This window comes from Pecten maximus, chromosome 4 (assembly GCF_902652985.1).
Source record: "Pecten maximus chromosome 4, xPecMax1.1, whole genome shotgun sequence".
NCBI classification, from domain to species: Eukaryota; Metazoa; Mollusca; class Bivalvia; order Pectinida; family Pectinidae; genus Pecten; species Pecten maximus.
Window position 1 is genome coordinate 2,869,977 of NC_047018.1, and position 19,683 is coordinate 2,889,659.

General features: G+C 39.0%; 1 protein-coding gene across 2 annotated transcripts in view; it reads left to right on the forward strand.

The window, feature by feature from the left end:
* Nucleotides 1–173: 173 nt before the first annotated feature.
* LOC117324972 (HEAT repeat-containing protein 1-like) overlaps nt 174–19,683 on the forward strand; it is a 64,949-nt gene continuing 45,439 nt past the window's right edge. For both annotated transcript variants that reach the window (XM_033880821.1, XM_033880822.1), the window contains exons 1-10: nt 174–226; nt 848–1,002; nt 1,603–1,819; nt 2,788–2,932; nt 4,274–4,375; nt 5,310–5,567; nt 6,223–6,308; nt 6,514–6,774; nt 17,461–17,788; nt 18,157–18,249. In XM_033880821.1, the coding sequence (XP_033736712.1) occupies nt 861–1,002; nt 1,603–1,819; nt 2,788–2,932; nt 4,274–4,375; nt 5,310–5,567; nt 6,223–6,308; nt 6,514–6,774; nt 17,461–17,788; nt 18,157–18,249 (1,632 nt within the window). In that variant the 5' untranslated portion in view covers nt 174–226; nt 848–860. The remainder of the gene's footprint in view (nt 227–847; nt 1,003–1,602; nt 1,820–2,787; nt 2,933–4,273; nt 4,376–5,309; nt 5,568–6,222; nt 6,309–6,513; nt 6,775–17,460; nt 17,789–18,156; nt 18,250–19,683) is intronic.

Below are 19,683 nucleotides of genomic sequence, written 5' to 3' on the forward strand. Positions count from 1 at the left end.
GCCGTCTGTCCGTAGTTTCGTATTTAATATAATTTTTGCCTTTAAACCTAGCTAAAGGACATATATATTTCAATCAAATATCAATAGTACATACATAGTATAATATTGGCTAAAACTAGTACTTTATAATAAATCTGATTTAGTTCGAAAACAAAGAATAACATAGATATCTACTTCCGGTATTTTGGCCATGTGCTCTTCTGCTGTGAGCTCCTCATGATCATCTGTAAGTTCGACGACATTCATTATACAATATACACTGTTATATACTGATATAGATAAGTATTTATGCAATTTACCTCGTGATATCATGACATGTTCAGTTAACAATCTGCACGGGGAAAATGACCTTGGTTCGATTCTTCTTCGTCTTGAATTGATCAAAATAAAAGAGAGATATTCATGGGAAAATATTGAATTTGATTAGTATTTACTAAAAAGTCGTATGGAATCAGTGAAAGGGCCACATATCATTCCAGCGTAATCATACCTGCAGTAATTAATCAATGTTCTATCAAAGTGCCAAAGAACTGATCATAGACTTCTAGTTAGGAGTTCAATTCAACTTCAATATGTTTTAAAGGTATAAGCTAACATTTCTTAAAAGAGTTTTGTCATATGCAACTTAATGTTCTTTGTTGAGGTGAGAAATTTCCCTCATAGAAAATAGAAGAAAAAAAACAGTTAGCTATTACCAGGTATGCAGTCTTGTGTTTCTGTACGTATACACCAGAAACATTTTCATAGCAACACATGCTACAACTAAAGTACTATATATGTCTGTGACTGAGGACAAAAAAGTTATTTCATATTCAGCTGAAGTTTACATTTAATTGATATTTTGCAGGACCAATAGGACAATGACATCTCTAGCCAAGCAGTTGGAGAGACTTGCAGTCCCACACACCCAGGCAGTGTATGGGGAAGACCAAAGAAAGAAATCTCTACTGTTTGATCCATCAGAAGCTGCTTCTATAGACAAAGAAACCTTTTATAATTTAGGTACCCACATGTTTTTTGATACATGGAATATCAAAAGCTCAGTATTATATATATTAAAATAATAATAATATTAAAAACATGTTGATTTGTAAAGCATGAGCGCTTTCATTGTATCTTCAGATAAGCTTATTGACCTAACAATGTAAAGCGTCTGAAGATATAATGAAAGCACTCATGCTTTACAGATTAACATGTTTATAATATTATTATTTATATATATATATATTATGACTATAGCCCTGATATATGTGTTAGCATTTCAGATTATTTTGATTATTCTAAAACTTGAGCAAGCTTTCACTAGTAGGACAAACTCCTTGGGCTATCTATATAATTATCTTCTACAGAAGGAAGAATATTCCAAGTAAAAGAAAAACAACTTGAAATGAAAAACTTCCATATGATAACTTGAGTAATTCAGTTTATTATTTAATATGTACATTGGACAGTTACCAGCATGTACTTAGCAGGCAATTTATAGCTAACGACTATGTAAAAAGCAATTACTTGAATGCCATTGTATTACATGCATTTGTATTTGGTTAGCAGGTTACTATCCCACAATTATAAGTCATTTAAAAAGGAAGTTGTTAATTTCAGGTATAAATGGGTTGGAGGAACTTCAGACTATCGATGATTCCTTTCAAGAATATGAATCCAATCTGTTTGCTGAATCCTCTGTGTCCTTTGAGAGAAGTGTACAGAGCAGTGAAGTAAATGAACGTCTGAATGAGAAAATCTCCCAGTTCCTGCTTCATCTGTCTCCTTATTGCCTGCTGAAACCAGCCCACAAGGCACTGGAATGGCTGATATATAGGTAGGGTACTGGAACGGTTAATATATACCGTATGTAGGTACTGGATAGATAGGACATTGTGTAGATGGGACGTTGGATAGATGGGATGTTGGATAGAAGGGACATTGGATAAATGGGACATTGGATAGATAGGACACTGGATAGATAGGACACTGGATAGATAGGACATTGGATAGATAGGACATTGGATAGAGAGAACATTGGATAGAGAGAACATTGTGTAGATGGGACGTTGGTTAGATGGGATGTTGGATAGAAGGGAGGTTGGATAGATAGGACACTGGATAGATAGGACACTGGATAGATAGGACATTGGGTAGATAGGACATTGGATAGAAGGGAGGTTGGATAGATAGGACACTGGATAGATAGGACATTGGATAGATAGGACGTTGGTTAGATGGGACGTTGGATAGATAGGATGTTGGATAGATGGGATATTTGATAGAGAGAACATTGTGTAGACGTGACGTTGGTTAGATGGGAGGTTGGATAGGTGGGACATTGGATAGATAGGACACTGGATAGATAGGACACTGGATAGATAGGACATTGTGTAGATGGGACATTGGATAGATTGGACATTGGATAGAGAGAACATTGGATAGATAGGACACTGGAGAGATAGGACACTGGAGAGATAGGACATTGGAATGTAGTCTGATATCTGACCACAGTTTTATCCTTCAATAGCTATATATATCATATTGAAATAGTTTGATAAGATTTGCAATATTTCACATCAATAGAATTGTTTCTGCTATTAATATAATCTTGGAGTATGATTATAATTTTCATAAAACGTGTACTGACACTAAATCTGGCTATAGTAATATAATGTCCTATATAGTGTTTAGGTAGTTTTATATTCAAATCACACAATATAATTTTTCTTCTTTTGAATTTAGTCATAGAGTACGATTACAATTTTCAATAAAATCTGTAAATGTTGTATTGCTGTTGTACAGGTACCATATCCACCAGTACAATGTTGACCAGCTGGTGATGTGCGTTCTGCCGTACCATGAAAGTAAAACATTTGTCCGTGTCATCCAGCTTTTACCTCTCGATGCTAAAACAGCATCCAAGTGGGACTGGCTTAAACAGATACAGGTAGGTCAGCCACTGATACAGGTACGTCAGCCACTGATACAGGTACGTCAGCCACTGATACAGGTAGGTCAGCCACAATCACAAAACATTTCCATACAGCATTATCAGCTCTTGACTGTAGATTTATAAATAACTGGAAGATACAGGTATAGTGGTCAAGTGATATTGTGTTTGGCTACTTAACCGAAGGGTCACCAGTTCTAGTCCTGGTATGAGCATTGGGTTGTATCTTTGAAGAAGATACTTTACTCCTGTCAACTCAGCTGTAAATGAGTATGTAATATAGAAGTGCTGGATATTTTATGTGAAAGCTGTGAGTGCCAATAAGCAGCTCTAGCTGTATGATCTCCAGGGAACTGAGAAAGATGATGTCTGTTACAGTGGAAGGCTGGATAACCATGGATAATAGATTAAAAATCCATTTAGACTGCCTATGAATATTGTCAATGTGTACTATGAAAAAAGAACTTTTCCAAAATTTACTGTGAACTGCTATTCTGGTATGCAAATAATGAAATTTGGAAGCATCCCTAGGTGATGGGGATTCAAAACTAGAGCTGATTTTTTTAGGGGCCTGAGTGGTGAGGCCCAATGAGAGAAATATAGCAAATTTGAATGAATTTGATCAGTATTTGGTCTGAAGCACGTTTTGGTGAAGGGGAACCCATCTTGTATAAATGGTGAGGCTGGACCAACAGGGGTCTGAAGGGTGGGACCAAATATGGGAAATATTGCAAATTCTTCAAAATGCTTTTTCTGTGTTAAAGGATGGAATCTGTCTAAATTCTATTTTAACCATCCTTGGGTTATCATTTTTGGAAAAACAGTGGGTCGCTGACCCCTGAGGGATGGGGCCCAATAGGGGAAATTAAGCTAGTTCTTTAAAATCTTTCTTATGTAGGACAGGAATTTTTCGTCATTTAAAGTCCCCATATCTGAGATATGAGTGCTTTGAGTAATAACTCCGTTCACAAATTTAGTTCCCTGGTGTTAACTTTAGTATTTATTGACAATTTTACTTATGATTTGGCACATGTTATAATGAGGTAAAGGTCAAAGGTCATGGTCATTATGCCAAAAGGTCAAGGTCAAATTTTGTATCTTTTCACTAATGAATAGTTTGTTGGTCAGAACTAAACAAGGAGTCAGCTGACCAAAGATCAAGGTCACTGGGTAAAAGGTCAAGGTTATTTGGGTCCAAAGGGAAGTATTTTGTCATAATCACTGAAATATCCAGGTAAGCAATACAGGCCTGCTGGGCATCTTTTTATGATAGATGATTTAATTTAAACTATTTACTGCTTGTTAATCTGTACATTTATATTGACTTATCATTTTCAGAAAACTGGAGTTCATTTAGCCAAGATGACTTTAGTAAATCACTGTCGGACTAACCCTGCCTTCCTGTCTACTGTTTGTGAAATGGTGTACAATTCAGTCAAGGTTAGAAAATCATTGTCTATATGAGCCCTCTATACAAGTAATTTAGATGATAAGTTAAGTGAGCCCTCTATACAAGTAATTTAGATAATAAGTTAAGTGAGCCCTCTATACAAGTAATTTAGATAATAAGTTAAGTGAGCCCTCTTTACAAGTAATTTAGAAAATAAGTTAAGTGAGCCCTCTATACAAGTAATTTAGATAATAAGTTAAGTGAGCCCTCTATACAAGTAATTTAGATAATAAGTTAATTGAGCCCTCTTTACAAGTAATTTAGATAATAAGTTAAGTGAGCCCTCTTTACAAGTAATTTAAATAATAAGTTAAGTGAGCCCTCTTTACAAGTAATTTAGATAATAAGTTAAGTGAGCCCTCTATACAAGTAATTTAAATAATAAGTTAAGTGAGCCCTCTTTACAAGTAATTTAGATAATAAGTTAAGTGAGCCCTCTTTACAAGTAATTTAGATAATAAGTTAAGTGAGCCCTCTATACAAGTAATTTAAATAATAAGTTAAGTGAGCCCTCTTTACAAGTAATTTAGATAATAAGTTAAGTGAGCCCTCTATACAAGTAATTTAAATAATAAGTTAAGTGAGCCCTCTTTACAAGTAATTTAGATAATAAGTTAAGTGAGCCCTCTTTACAAGTAATTTAGATAATAAGTTAAGTGAGCCCTCTTTACAAGTAATTTAGATGATATGTTAAGTGAGCCCTCTTTACAAGTAATTTAGATGATATGTTAAGTGAGCCCTCTTTACAAGTAATTTAAAAAATAAGTTAAGTCCATTAATGCTTGACAGATTTTTACTAAGAAAATGTTTGTCAGACAATTGTATCTGTTTGTATCATATCCGGATAGCACAATGATAAAGAAAAAGGCTGATATTTTTATCATCTCTCCATTTATTAGATTGTTATGTTTTTGTGTTATACAGGTCCATATCCAGTACAGTGAGAAGCTGCCCCACTTACGAACGCTGTTTTCCTTCTTCACGACCACAATCATTGGAGTACTAGACTCGGGGAATGTTAAGGAGGAGTTGGTCGCTACACTTCTTACCCATATCAGTCATGGTCTGCGCTCCAAGGTTCTCAACTACAAGGCCGCATCCTACATGATCATGGCACAGCTACTGTTCAAGGCTAAACTCCAGAAATCTCTGCTAGAAACTTTGATGAATGGAATGTGTAAGGTACAAAGCCTTTTTTGCTTTTGAAGTGAATTATAGTAACATTATATTGACCAGTCATGGTAAATTTTTGATTGTGATATAAAGTGCATCAGTACTGTGTAAGTAAAGATTAATTACAATTTCAGGAAAATTGTATCCATTGAAAAGCGATGCCCCTACAAAACCAGCCATCTAGCTTCCTAGGTATTAGTAGCGAGGTAGACCTGCTAAGTTACAAAGAAAATCAAAAAGTACCCAGATGTATCAGTCCCTGAGTTTGGAGGCATTAAAATAAAAAGTTACCAGATATTTCAGTGCCTGAGTTAAGACATTTGAAAAAAATCAAAAATTTTGTACATCCACTTGTAAAGAAGATATATTTAGCATCAAACAAAAATTCAGTGTTTGAGTCTGCACTTGATAGATGATATTGACTTGTCTTCTATTGTTTGTCATCTTCTAATTCTATAAAGATGACATGGTAGATGCTGTCATCTTCTGATTCTAGAATGATGACATGGTAGATGGATGCTGTCATCTTCTGGTTCTAGAATGATGACATGGTAGATGGATGCTTTACATTTGAAATGTTTACATTAAAGTGATTTATGTTTATTTATAGCATTAAGTGATTTATGTTTATTTATAGCACTAAGTGATTTTTGTTTATTTATAGCACCTGTCACCCCAGCTCCTACAGGAAGCTGTCTCCTGTCTCCTCCTCATGTTCCAGACCCAGGATATCTCCAAACTTACCAAAAGGTAACAATAGTCACATGTTTCGTTTACCTGGTACAGTTTGTGGCCTCGGAATCGATCATCAATTATTCTCAGATTTCAAATTGTATGTTACTAATATTCCAGACAGGAATCCTATTAACCTCTGACCTATAAAGGTAAACCTCTATGAAGTATAGATCTTGTATTTCCAGCTCTATTTATCCAGTTATTTTACTTTCACTTGCAGGGCATTCAAGCATTTATGCCGTCAGACAAGTATGGTTGACTGTTTGGCTCATATGACTGCGACCTTCAAGGCTGACTCTCTGATACAGACATTCCTACTCAAGCTGATTCCCTGTGCCGTGAGGGAACACTCAATCCTGACCAGCTCTGGAAACAGTAGTGACTCGGATTCAGGCGGAGGCGTGCCACAATATCTTAGCCAATTATACACTCTCATGTCCAATGCTAGTCTGAGTCAGAGTACCACCAAGCTGGCTATCAGGTACTCCCTAATCTTAGTCAGAGTACCACCAAACTGGCTATCAGGTACTCCCTAATCTTAGAGTACCACCAAGCTGGCTATCAGGTACTCCCTAATCTTAGTCAGAGTACCACCAAGCTGGCTATCAGGTACTCCCTAATCTTAGTCAGAGTACCACCAAGCTGGCTATCAGGTACTCCCTAATCTTAGAGTACCACCAAGCTGGCTATCAGGTACTCCCTAATCTTAGTCAGAGTACCACCAAGCTGGCTATCAGGTACTCCCTAATCTTAGTCAGAGTACCACCAAGCTGGCTATCAGGTACTCCCTAATCTTAGTCAGAGTACCACCAAGCTGGCTATCAGGTACTCCCTAATCTTAGTCAGAGTAACACCAAGCTGGCTATCAGGTACTCCCTAATCTTAGTCAGAGTACCACCAAGCTGACTATCAGGTACTCCCTAATCTTAGAGTACCACCAAGCTAGCTATCAGGTACTCCCCAATCTTAGAGTACCACCAAGCTGGCTATCAGGTACTCCCTAATATTAGTCAGAGTAACACCAAGCTGGCTATCAGGTACTCCCTTATCTTAGAGTACCACCAAGCTGGCTATCAGGTACTCCCTTATCTTAGAGTACCACCAAGCTGGCTATCAGGTACTCCCTAATCTTAGTCAGAGTACCACCAAGCTGGCTATCAGGTACTCCCTAATCTTAGTTAGAGTACCACCAAGCTGGCTATCAGGTACTCCCTAATATTAGTCAGAGTACCACCAAGCTGACTATCAGGTACTCCCTAATCTTAGAGTACCACCAAGCTGACTATCAGGTACTCCCTAATCTTAGTCAGAGTACCACCAAGCTGACTATCAGGTACTCCCTAATCTTAGTCAGAGTACCACCAAGCTGACTATCAGGTACTCCCTAATCTTAGTCAGAGTACCACCAAGCTGACTATCAGGTACTCCCTAATCTTAGTCAGAGTACCACCAAGCTGGCTATCAGGTACTCCCTAATCTTAGAGTACCACCAAGCTGGCTATCAGGTACTCCATTATAATGAATTAGCGTTTTACTGTATAAATGGTTGGTTTGGGATCTGTAGGTTCTCAACCAGCTGTCTGTTGTTAACGGTTGTGAGTATCCTGTGAATAAATGACTCGCTTATATTTGACAGTATGGCGAGTTACATCACTTTGATCACTGTATGTTGCATATCCAATTCCTAAAACATGTTCGGTCTCATACAATAGGTAAATTTTGTATATGAATCATACTGGAATTGGGCCTTAAATAAATACAGACTTATGTCCCTTGGTCTGGACATAACTCATACTCGGTGACTTATTTGTGTCCAGCCATACACAGCTATAACTCATACTCGGTGACTTATTTGTGTCCAGCCATACACAGCTATAACTCATACTCGGTGACTTATTTGTGTCCAGCCATACACAGCTATAACTCATACTCGGTGACTTATTTGTGTCCAGCCATACACAGCTATAACTCATACTCGGTGACTTATTTGTGTCCAGCCATACACAGCTATAACTCATACTCGGTGACTTATTTGTGTCCAGCCATACACAGCTATAACTCATACTCGGTGACTTATTTGTGTCCAGCCATACACAGCTATAACTCATACTCGGTGACTTATTTGTGTCCAGCCATACACAGCTATAACTCATACTCGGTGACTTATTTGTGTCCAGCCATACACAGCTATAACTCATACTCAGTGACTTATTTGTGTCCAGCCATACACAGCTATAACTCATACTCGGTGACTTATTTGTGTCCAGCCATACACAGCTATAACTCATACTCGGTGACTTATTTGTGTCCAGCCATACACAGCTATAACTCATACTCGGTGACTTATTTGTGTCCAGCCATACACAGCTATAACTCATACTCGGTGACTTATTTGTGTCCAGCCATACACAACTATAACTCATACTCTGTGACTTATTCGTGTCCAGCCATACACAGCTGTAACTCATACTTGTTGACTTATTTGTGTCCAGCCATACACACAGCTGTAACTCATACTCGGTGACTTATTTGTGTCCAGCCATACACAGCTATAACTCATACTTGGTGACTTATTTGTGTCCAGCCATACACAGCTGTAACTCATACTTGTTGACTTATTTGTGTCCAGCCATACACAGCTATAACTCATACTCTGTGACTTATTTGTGTCCAGCCTTACACAGCTATAACTCATACTCGGTGACTTATTTGTGTCCAGCCATACACACAGCTATAACTCATACTTGGTGACTTATTTGTGTCCAGCCATACACAGCTGTAACTCATACTCGGTGACTTATTTGTGTCCAGCCATACACAGCTATTACTCATATTCGGTGACTTATTTGTGTCCAGCCATACACAGCTGTAACTCATACTTGGTGACTTATTTGTGTCCAGCCATACACAGCTATAACTCATACTCAGTGACTTATTTGTGTCCAGCCATACACAGCTATAACTCATACTCGGTGACTTATTTGTGTCCAGCCATACACAGCTATAACTCATACTCAGTGACTTATTTGTGTCCAGCCATACACAGCTATAAATCATACTCTGTGACTTATTTGTGTCCAGCCATACACAGCTATAACTCATACTCGGTGACTTATTTGTGTCCAGCCATACACAGCTATACATCATACTCCGTGACTTATTCGTGTCCAGCCATACACAGCTGTAACTCATACTCGGTGACTTATTTGTGTCCAGCCATACACAGCTATACATCATACTCCGTGACTTATTCGTGTCCAGCCATACACAGCTGTAACTCATACTCGGTGACTTATTTGTGTCCAGCCATACACAGCTATACATCATACTCCGTGACTTATTTGTGTCCAGCCATACACAGCTATAACTCATACTCGGTGACTTATTTGTGTCCAGCCATACACAACTGTAACTCATACTTGGTGACTTATTTGTGTCCAGCCATACACAGCTGTAACTCATACTCGGTGACTTATTCGTGTCCAGCCTTACACAGCTATAACTCATACTCGGTGACTTATTTGTGTCCAGCCATACACAGCTATAACTCATACTCGGTGACTTATTCGTGTCCAGCCATACACAGCTATAACTCATACTCAGTGACTTATTCGTGTCCAGCCATACACAGCTATAAATCATACTTGGTGACTTATTTGTGTCCAGCCATACACAGCTGTAACTCATACTCGGTGACTTATTCGTGTCCAGCCATACACAGCTATAACTCATACTCGGTGACTTATTTGTGTCCAGCCATACACAGCTGTAACTCATACTTGGTGACTTATTTGTGTCCAGCCATACACAGCTGTAACTCATACTCGGTGACTTATTTGTGTCCAGCCATACACAGCTATAACTCATACTCGGTGACTTATTCGTGTCCAGCCATACACAGCTATAACTCATACTCGGTGACTTATTCGTGTCCAGCCATACACAGCTATAACTCATACTCGGTGACTTATTCGTGTCCAGCCATACACAGCTATAACTCATACTCAGTGACTTATTCGTGTCCAGCCATACACAGCTGTAACTCATACTCGGTGACTTATTTGTGTCCAGCCATACACAGCTGTAACTCATACTCGGTGACTTATTTGTGTCCAGCCATACACAGCTATAACTCATACTCGGTGACTTATTTGTGTCAAGCCATACACACAGCTATAACTCATACTCAGTGACTTATTTGTGTCCAGCCATACACAGCTATAACTCATACCTGGTGACTTATTTGTGTCCAGCCATACACAGCTATAACTCATACCTGGTGACTTATTTGTGTCCAGCCATACACAGCTGTAACTCATACCTGGTGACTTATTTGTGTCCAGCCATACACAGCTATAACTCATACTCGGTGACTTATTTGTGTCAAGCCATACACACAGCTATAACTCATACTCAGTGACTTATTTGTGTCCAGCCATACACAGCTATAACTGATACTCGGTGACTTATTTGTGTCCAGCCATACACAGCTATAACTGATACTCGGTGACTTATTTGTGTCAAGCCATACACACAGCTATAACTCATACTCAGTGACTTATTTGTGTCCAGCCATACACAGCTGTAACTCATACTCAGTGACTTATTTGTGTCCAGCCATACACAGCTATAACTGATACTCGGTGACTTATTTGTGTCCAGCCATACACAGCTATAAATCATACTCGGTGACTTATTTGTGTCCAGCCATACACAGCTGTAACTCATACTCAGTGACTTATTTGTGTCCAGCCATACACAGCTATAACTGATACTCGGTGACTTATTTGTGTCCAGCCATACACAGCTATAAATCATATTCGGTGACTTATTTGTGTCCAGCCATACACAGCTATAACTCATACTTGGTGACTTATTTGTGTCCAGCCATACACAGCTATAACTCATACTCAGTGACTTATTTGTGTCCAGCCATACACAGCTGTAACTCATACTCAGTGACTTATTTGTGTCCAGCCATGCACAGCTATAACTCATACTTGGTGACTTATTTGTGTCCAGCCATACACAGCTGTAACTCATATTCGGTGACTTATTTGTGTCCAGCCATACACAGCTATAACTCATACTCGGTGACTTATTTGTTTCCAGCCATATACAGCTATAACTCGTACTCGGTGACTTATTTGTGTCCAGCCATACACAGCTATAACTCATACTCGGTGACTTATTCGTGTCCAGCCATACACAGCTATAACTCATACTCGGTGACTTATTTGTGTCCAGCCATACACAGCTATAACTCATACTCGGTGACTTATTTGTGTCCAGCCATATACAGCTATAACTCGTACTCGGTGACTTATTTGTGTCCAGCCATACACAGCTATAACTCATACTCGGTGACTTATTTGTGTCCAGCCATACACAGCTGTAACTCATACTCGGTGACTTATTCGTGTCCAGCCATACACAGCTATAACTCATACTCTGTGACTTATTTGTGTCCAGCCATACACAGCTATAACTCATACTCGGTGACTTATTTGTGTCCAGCCATACACAGCTATAACTCATATTCGGTGACTTATTTGTGTCCAGCCATGCACAGCTATAACTCATACTCGGTGACTTATTTGTGTCCAGCCATACACAGCTGTAACTCATACTCGGTGACTTATTTGTGTCCAGCCATGCACAGCTATAACTCATACTCGGTGACTTATTTGTGTCCAGCCATACACAGCTATAACTCATACTCGGTGACTTATTTGTGTCCAGCCATACACAGCTATAACTCATACTCGGTGACTTATTCGTGTCCAGCCTTACACAGCTGTAACTCATACTCGGTGACTTATTTGTGTCCAGCCATACGCAGCTATTACTCATATTCGGTGACTTATTCGTGTCCAGCCATACACAGCTATAACTCATACTCGGTGACTTATTCGTGTCCAGCCATACACAGCTATAACTCATACTCGGTGACTTATTTGTGTCCAGCCATACACAGCTATAACTCATACTCGGTGACTTATTTGTGTCCAGCCATATACAGCTATAACTCATACTCGGTGACTTATTTGTGTCCAGCCATACACAGCTATAACTCATACTCGGTGACTTATTTGTGTCCAGCCATACACAGCTGTAACTCATACTCGGTGACTTATTCGTGTCCAGCCATACACAGCTATAACTCATACTCTGTGACTTATTTGTGTCCAGCCATACACAGCTATAACTCATACTCGGTGACTTATTTGTGTCCAGCCATACACAGCTATAACTCATATTCGGTGACTTATTTGTGTCCAGCCATGCACAGCTATAACTCATACTCGGTGACTTATTTGTGTCCAGCCATACACAGCTGTAACTCATACTCGGTGACTTATTCGTGTCCAGCCATACACAGCTATAACTCATACTCAGTGACTTATTCGTGTCCAGCCATACACAGCTGTAACTCATACTCGGTGACTTATTTTGGGGGCCGGGAAAAAGAAATTCCGGGGATTTTCCCCCCAAAACCCCCTTTAAATCAGGGGATTTTTTTGGGGCCCCCCCCCCCATTTAAGGGGTTTTTTTTTAGAACCAATTTTTTTTGATTTTTCCCCGGGCCCCCAACTCCAAAATTTTTTTTTTAGCCTACCCGCATAACTAAATCGGTTTTTGTCCCCCCCCGCAAAAAAACCGTACTTAGTGCCCCTTTCAATTTTTGTTTTTGCCAAACGGCCATCTTTTTTTTGCCAGCCTACACATTAAACCCCCTTCCCCAAAATTTCCCCCCCACCTAAACCCTTCCCCCGTGACTTTTTTTGCCCCAACACAGCTTTCCCCTACCGGTGACTTTTTTGTGTCCAGCCATACACCTTTTTAAAAAATGGGGAAATTTTTTCCCCCCCCTAACGCTAAATTTTATGTTTTTTGGGGGGGGGGGGGTGAAAAAATTTGGGGCCCCAAAACCCAAATTTTTGGGGGCCTTTTTGGGGAAAACCCTACTTTTGGGTTTAGCCTTTAAAAAATAAACCCCGACATTTTTCAAACCCCAAATTTAAATTTGGTTTTTGCCAGCCAAAAAAAAAAAAAAAGGGGATTTTGGGAGAAAAAAAGAAAAGGGGGGAAGGGAAAAAAAAAAAAAAAAAAAAAAAAAAAAAAAAAAAAAAAAAAAAAAAAAAAAAAAAAAAAAAAAAAAAAAAAAAAAAAAAAAAAAAAAAAAAAAAAAAAAAAAAAAAAAAAAAAAAAAAAAAAAAAAAAAAAAAAAAAAAAAAAAAAAAAAAAAAAAAAAAAAAAAACGTTTGGGGACCCAGTGAAAAAGGGAAAGGGCTAAGCAAAATACCGTATGGCCCGCTCCTATAAACCTTTTTTCACAACCGTGTACTTATATAGTCTAGGCCCCCCAAAACTTTTATTTTGGGGCCAGATACACGCTTAAATATCGGTGACTTATTGTGTCAGCCAATACAGCTATAAATCAACTGGGTTATTGTAAAACACAGCTTAACTCTCAGTGACTATTGTGTTCCCCTACCAGCTGTACTCTACTCAGTGACTTATTGTGTCAGCCATGCACGCTAAACCATACTGTGACTTATTTGTTCCAGCCATAACGCTGTAACTCATATTCGGTGCTATTTGGTCCAGCCAACAGCTATAACTCTACTCGTGACTTATTTGTTTCCACCATAACAGTTAACTCGTATCGGATATTGGCCAGCATCAAGCTATACTCATACTCGGTGACTTATTCGTGTCCGCATCACGCTATAACCATACTCGGTGACTTTGTGTCCGCCATACACAGCATAACATACTCGTGTTATTTGTGTCAGCTATACAGTAAACTCGTCTCGGTGACTTATTTGTTCCGCTATAACTCATCTCGGTACTTATTTGTGTCAGCAACCAGCGTAACTCATCTGTGCTATTCGTCCAGCCATACACATACTCATACTCTGTGACTTATTTGTGTCCAGCCATACACAGCTATAACTCATACTCGGTGACTTATTTGTGTCCAGCCATACACAGCTATAACTCATATTCGGTGACTTATTTGTGTCCAGCCATGCACAGCTATAACTCATACTCGGTGACTTATTTGTGTCCAGCCATACACAGCTGTAACTCATACTCGGTGACTTATTTGTGTCCAGCCATGCACAGCTATAACTCATACTCGGTGACTTATTTGTGTCCAGCCATACACAGCTATAACTCATACTCGGTGACTTATTTGTGTCCAGCCATACACAGCTATAACTCATACTCGGTGACTTATTCGTGTCCAGCCTTACACAGCTGTAACTCATACTCGGTGACTTATTTGTGTCCAGCCATACGCAGCTATTACTCATATTCGGTGACTTATTCGTGTCCAGCCATACACAGCTATAACTCATACTCGGTGACTTATTCGTGTCCAGCCATACACAGCTATAACTCATACTCGGTGACTTATTTGTGTCCAGCCATACACAGCTATAACTCATACTCGGTGACTTATTTGTGTCCAGCCATATACAGCTATAACTCGTACTCGGTGACTTATTTGTGTCCAGCCATACACAGCTAGAACTCATACTCGGTGACTTATTTGTGTCCAGCCATACACGCTGTAACTCCTACTCGGTGACTTATTCGTGTCCAGCCATACACAGCTATAACTCATACTCTGTGACTATTTGTGTCCAGCCATACACAGCTATAACTCATACTCGGTGACTTATTGTGTCCAGCCATACACAGCATAACTCATATTCGGTGACTTATTTGTGTCCAGCCATGCACAGCTATAACTCATACTCGGTGACTTATTTGTGTCCAGCCATACACAGCTGTACTCATACTCGGTGACTTATTCGTGTCCAGCCATACACAGCTATAACTCATACTCAGTGACTTATTCGTGTCCAGCCATACACAGCTGTAACTCATACTCGGTGACTATTGTGTCCAGCCATACACAGCTGTAACTCATACTCGGTGACTTATTTGTGTCCAGCCATCACAGCTATAACTCATACTCGGTGACTTATGTGTGTCAAGCCATACACACAGCTATAACCATACTCAGTGACTTATTGTGTCCAGCCATACACAGCATAACTCATACCTGGTGACTTATTGTGTCCAGCCATACACAGCTATAACTCATACCTGGTGACTTATTTGTGTCCAGCCATACACAGCTGTAACTCATACCTGGTGACTTATTTGTGTCCAGCCATACACAGCTATAACTCATACTCGGTGACTTATTTGTGTCAAGCCATACACACAGCTATAACTCATACTCAGTGACTTATTTGTGTCCAGCCATACACAGCTATAACTGATACTCGGTGACTTATTTGTGTCCAGCCATACACAGCTATAACTGATACTCGGTGACTTATTTGTGTCAAGCCATACACACAGCTATAACTCATACTCAGTGACTTATTTGTGTCCAGCCATACACAGCTGTAACTCATACTCAGTGACTTATTTGTGTCCAGCCATACACAGCTATAACTGATACTCGGTGACTTATTTGTGTCCAGCCATACACAGCTATAAATCATACTCGGTGACTTATTTGTGTCCAGCCATACACAGCTGTAACTCATACTCAGTGACTTATTTGTGTCCAGCCATACACAGCTATAACTGATACTCGGTGACTTATTTGTGTCCAGCCATACACAGCTATAAATCATATTCGGTGACTTATTTGTGTCCAGCCATACACAGCTATAACTCATACTTGGTGACTTATTTGTGTCCAGCCATACACAGCTATAACTCATACTCAGTGACTTATTTGTGTCCAGCCATACACAGCTGTAACTCATACTCAGTGACTTATTTGTGTCCAGCCATGCACAGCTATAACTCATACTTGGTGACTTATTTGTGTCCAGCCATACACAGCTGTAACTCATATTCGGTGACTTATTTGTGTCCAGCCATACACAGCTATAACTCATACTCGGTGACTTATTTGTTTCCAGCCATATACAGCTATAACTCGTACTCGGTGACTTATTTGTGTCCAGCCATACACAGCTATAACTCATACTCGGTGACTTATTCGTGTCCAGCCATACACAGCTATAACTCATACTTGGTGACTTATTTGTGTCCAGCCATACACAGCTATAACTCATACTCAGTGACTTATTTGTGTCCAGCCATACACAGCTGTAACTCATACTCAGTGACTTATTTGTGTCCAGCCATGCACAGCTATAACTCATACTTGGTGACTTATTTGTGTCCAGCCATACACAGCTGTAACTCATATTCGGTGACTTATTTGTGTCCAGCCATACACAGCTATAACTCATACTCGGTGACTTATTTGTTTCCAGCCATATACAGCTATAACTCGTACTCGGTGACTTATTTGTGTCCAGCCATACACAGCTATAACTCATACTCGGTGACTTATTCGTGTCCAGCCATACACAGCTATAACTCATACTCGGTGACTTATTTGTGTCCAGCCATACACAGCTATAACTCATACTCGGTGACTTATTTGTGTCCAGCCATATACAGCTATAACTCAGTACTCGGTGACTTATTTGTGTCCAGCCATACACAGCTATAACTCATACTCGGTGACTTATTTGTGTCCAGCCATACACAGCTATAACTCATACTCGGTGACTTATTCGTGTCCAGCCATACACAGCTATAACTCATACTCAGTGACTTATTTGTGTCCAGCCATACACAGCTATAAATCATACTCGGTGACTTATTTGTGTCCAGCCATACACAGCTATAACTCATACTCGGTGACTTATTTGTGTCCAGCCATACACAGCTGTAACTCATACTCGGTGACTTATTTGTGTCCAGCCATACACAGCTATAACTCATACTCGGTGACTTATTTGTGTCCAGCCATACACAGCTGTAACTCATATTCAGTGACTTATTTGTGTCCAGCCATACACAGCTATAACTCATACTCGGTGACTTATTTGTGTCCAGTCATACACAGCTATAACTCATACTCGGTGACTTATTTGTGTCCAGCCATACACAGCTGTAACTGATACTTGGTGACTTATTTGTGTCCAGCCATACACAGCTATAACTGATACTCAGTGACTTATTTGTGTCCAGCCATACACACAGCTATGACCATAACTGTTGTTACTAGATTATTCTGTATTGATTATGATAAGTTTTGTCTATCTTCCAGAGAAATTATTGAAAGCTATGTGAGGTATTGGCCTCGTGTCATTGGTGAAGAGGAGAAGACTGAGTTTGACCGGAGTCTACGGAGTATCGTACGTCTACTAGAGGGGCGATACTACACAGTACTTGATGAGGCAGTGGAAGAGGTTCTCACAGAGACCGAGGATACAGCTGTCAAAGACATTGTCAAGGCCTTCCTCCAGCTGTCTGTTGGTGCTATCCAGGATGACGATGAGGAGGAAAACCCGGGCATGTCCCTGTTACTTCTCAACCACCAGAACCGTATCATCAGGAGGGAAACCACACAACGCTTCATACAGAATATAAACTTTGTAATAAAATCTCTATTGAACTCATCTTGTATAATAGATTAACATCATATATTTCACTAATATCCTGGAAGAGAATCGTATCAGTAATTTTCTTGTTCTGATCGATTAAGTTGACAGTTCATCAGGTATTAACATGGAAAGAAATTTTACTATGTAAGCCTTATATATATAAATCAAGTTTAGGTCTGGTTTTTCAAAAACTGTTTTTCTTACTAAATCAAATTTTCAAAATATCTCTTTTAAAATGTCAGAAAATTAATGAAAATCTCTCAATGTATTTTGTTCCTCAGTTTATAACACAACAGAAGCTGTGGATTTGTTGAGATGATATGAATACTTGAGGAAACCTTGTAATAAAAATGTTTCAGATGGAAGACAGTGACTTCGTGTCAGACACCTTAATGGCTCGGCTACAGGACGACGATGTAGGAGTCGTACATGCTGTTCTCTCAACTAAAGAGGTAACTTTGATGTTGTTTATATCACAAATCTCGCCTAAAGAGGCGACATTGATGTTTATATAACAAATCTCACCTAAAGAGGTGACATTGATGTTGTTTATATCACAAATCTCACCTAAAGAGGTGACATTGATGTTGTTTATATCACAAATCTCGCCTAAAGAGGTGACATTGATGTTATTTATATCACAAATCTCACCTAAAGAGGTGACATTGATGTTGTTTATATCACAAATCTCGCCTAAAGAGGTGACATTGATATTGTTTATATCACAAATCTCGCCTAAAGAGGTGACATTGATGTTGTTTATATCACAGATCTCACCTAAAGAGGTGACATTGATGTTGTTTATATCACAAATCTCGCCTAAAGAGGTGACATTGATGTTGTTTATATCACAGATCTCACCTAAAGAGGTGACATTGATGTTGTTTATATCACAAATCTCGCCTAAAGAGGTGACATTGATGTTGTTTATATCACAGATCTCACCTAAAGAGGTGACATTGATGTTGTTTATATCACAAATCTCGCCTAAAGAGGTGACATTGATGTTGTTTATATCACAGAAACTCACCTAAAGAGGTGACATTGATGTTGTTTATATCACAAATCTCACCTAAAGAGGTGACATTGTCTGATGTTGTTTATATCACAAATCTCGCCTAAAGAGGCGACATTGATGTTGTTTATATCACAAATCTCACCTAAAGAGGCGACATTGATGTTGTTTATATCACAAATCTCACCTAAAGAGGTGACATTGATGTTGTTTATATCACAAATCTCACCTAAAGAGGTGACATTGTCTGATGTTGTTTATATCACAGAAACTCACCTAAAGAGGTGACATTGATGTTGTTTATATCACAAATCTCACCTAAAGAGGTGACATTGATGTTGTTTATATCACAAATCTCACCTAAAGAGGTGACATTGATGTTGTTTATATCACAGATCTCACCTAAAGAGGTGACATTGATGTTGTTTATATCACAGATCTCACCTAAAGAGGTGACATTGATGTTGTTTATATCACAGAAACTCACCTAAAGAGGTGACATTGATGTTGTTTATATCACAAATCTCACCTAAAGAGGTGACATTGATGTTGTTTATATCACAGAAACTCACCTAAAGAGGTGACATTGATGTTGTTTATATCACAAATCTCACCTAAAGAGGCGACATTGATGTTGTTTATATCACAAATCTCACCTAAAGAGGTGACATTGATGTTTATATCACAAATCTCACTTAAAGAGGCGACATTGATGTTGTTTATATCACAGATCTCACCTAAAGAGGTGACATTGATGTTTATATCACAAATCTCACCTAAAGAGGTGACATTGATGTTGTTTATATCACAAATCTCACCTAAAGAGGTGACATTGATGTTGTTTATATCACAAATCTCACCTAAAGAGGCG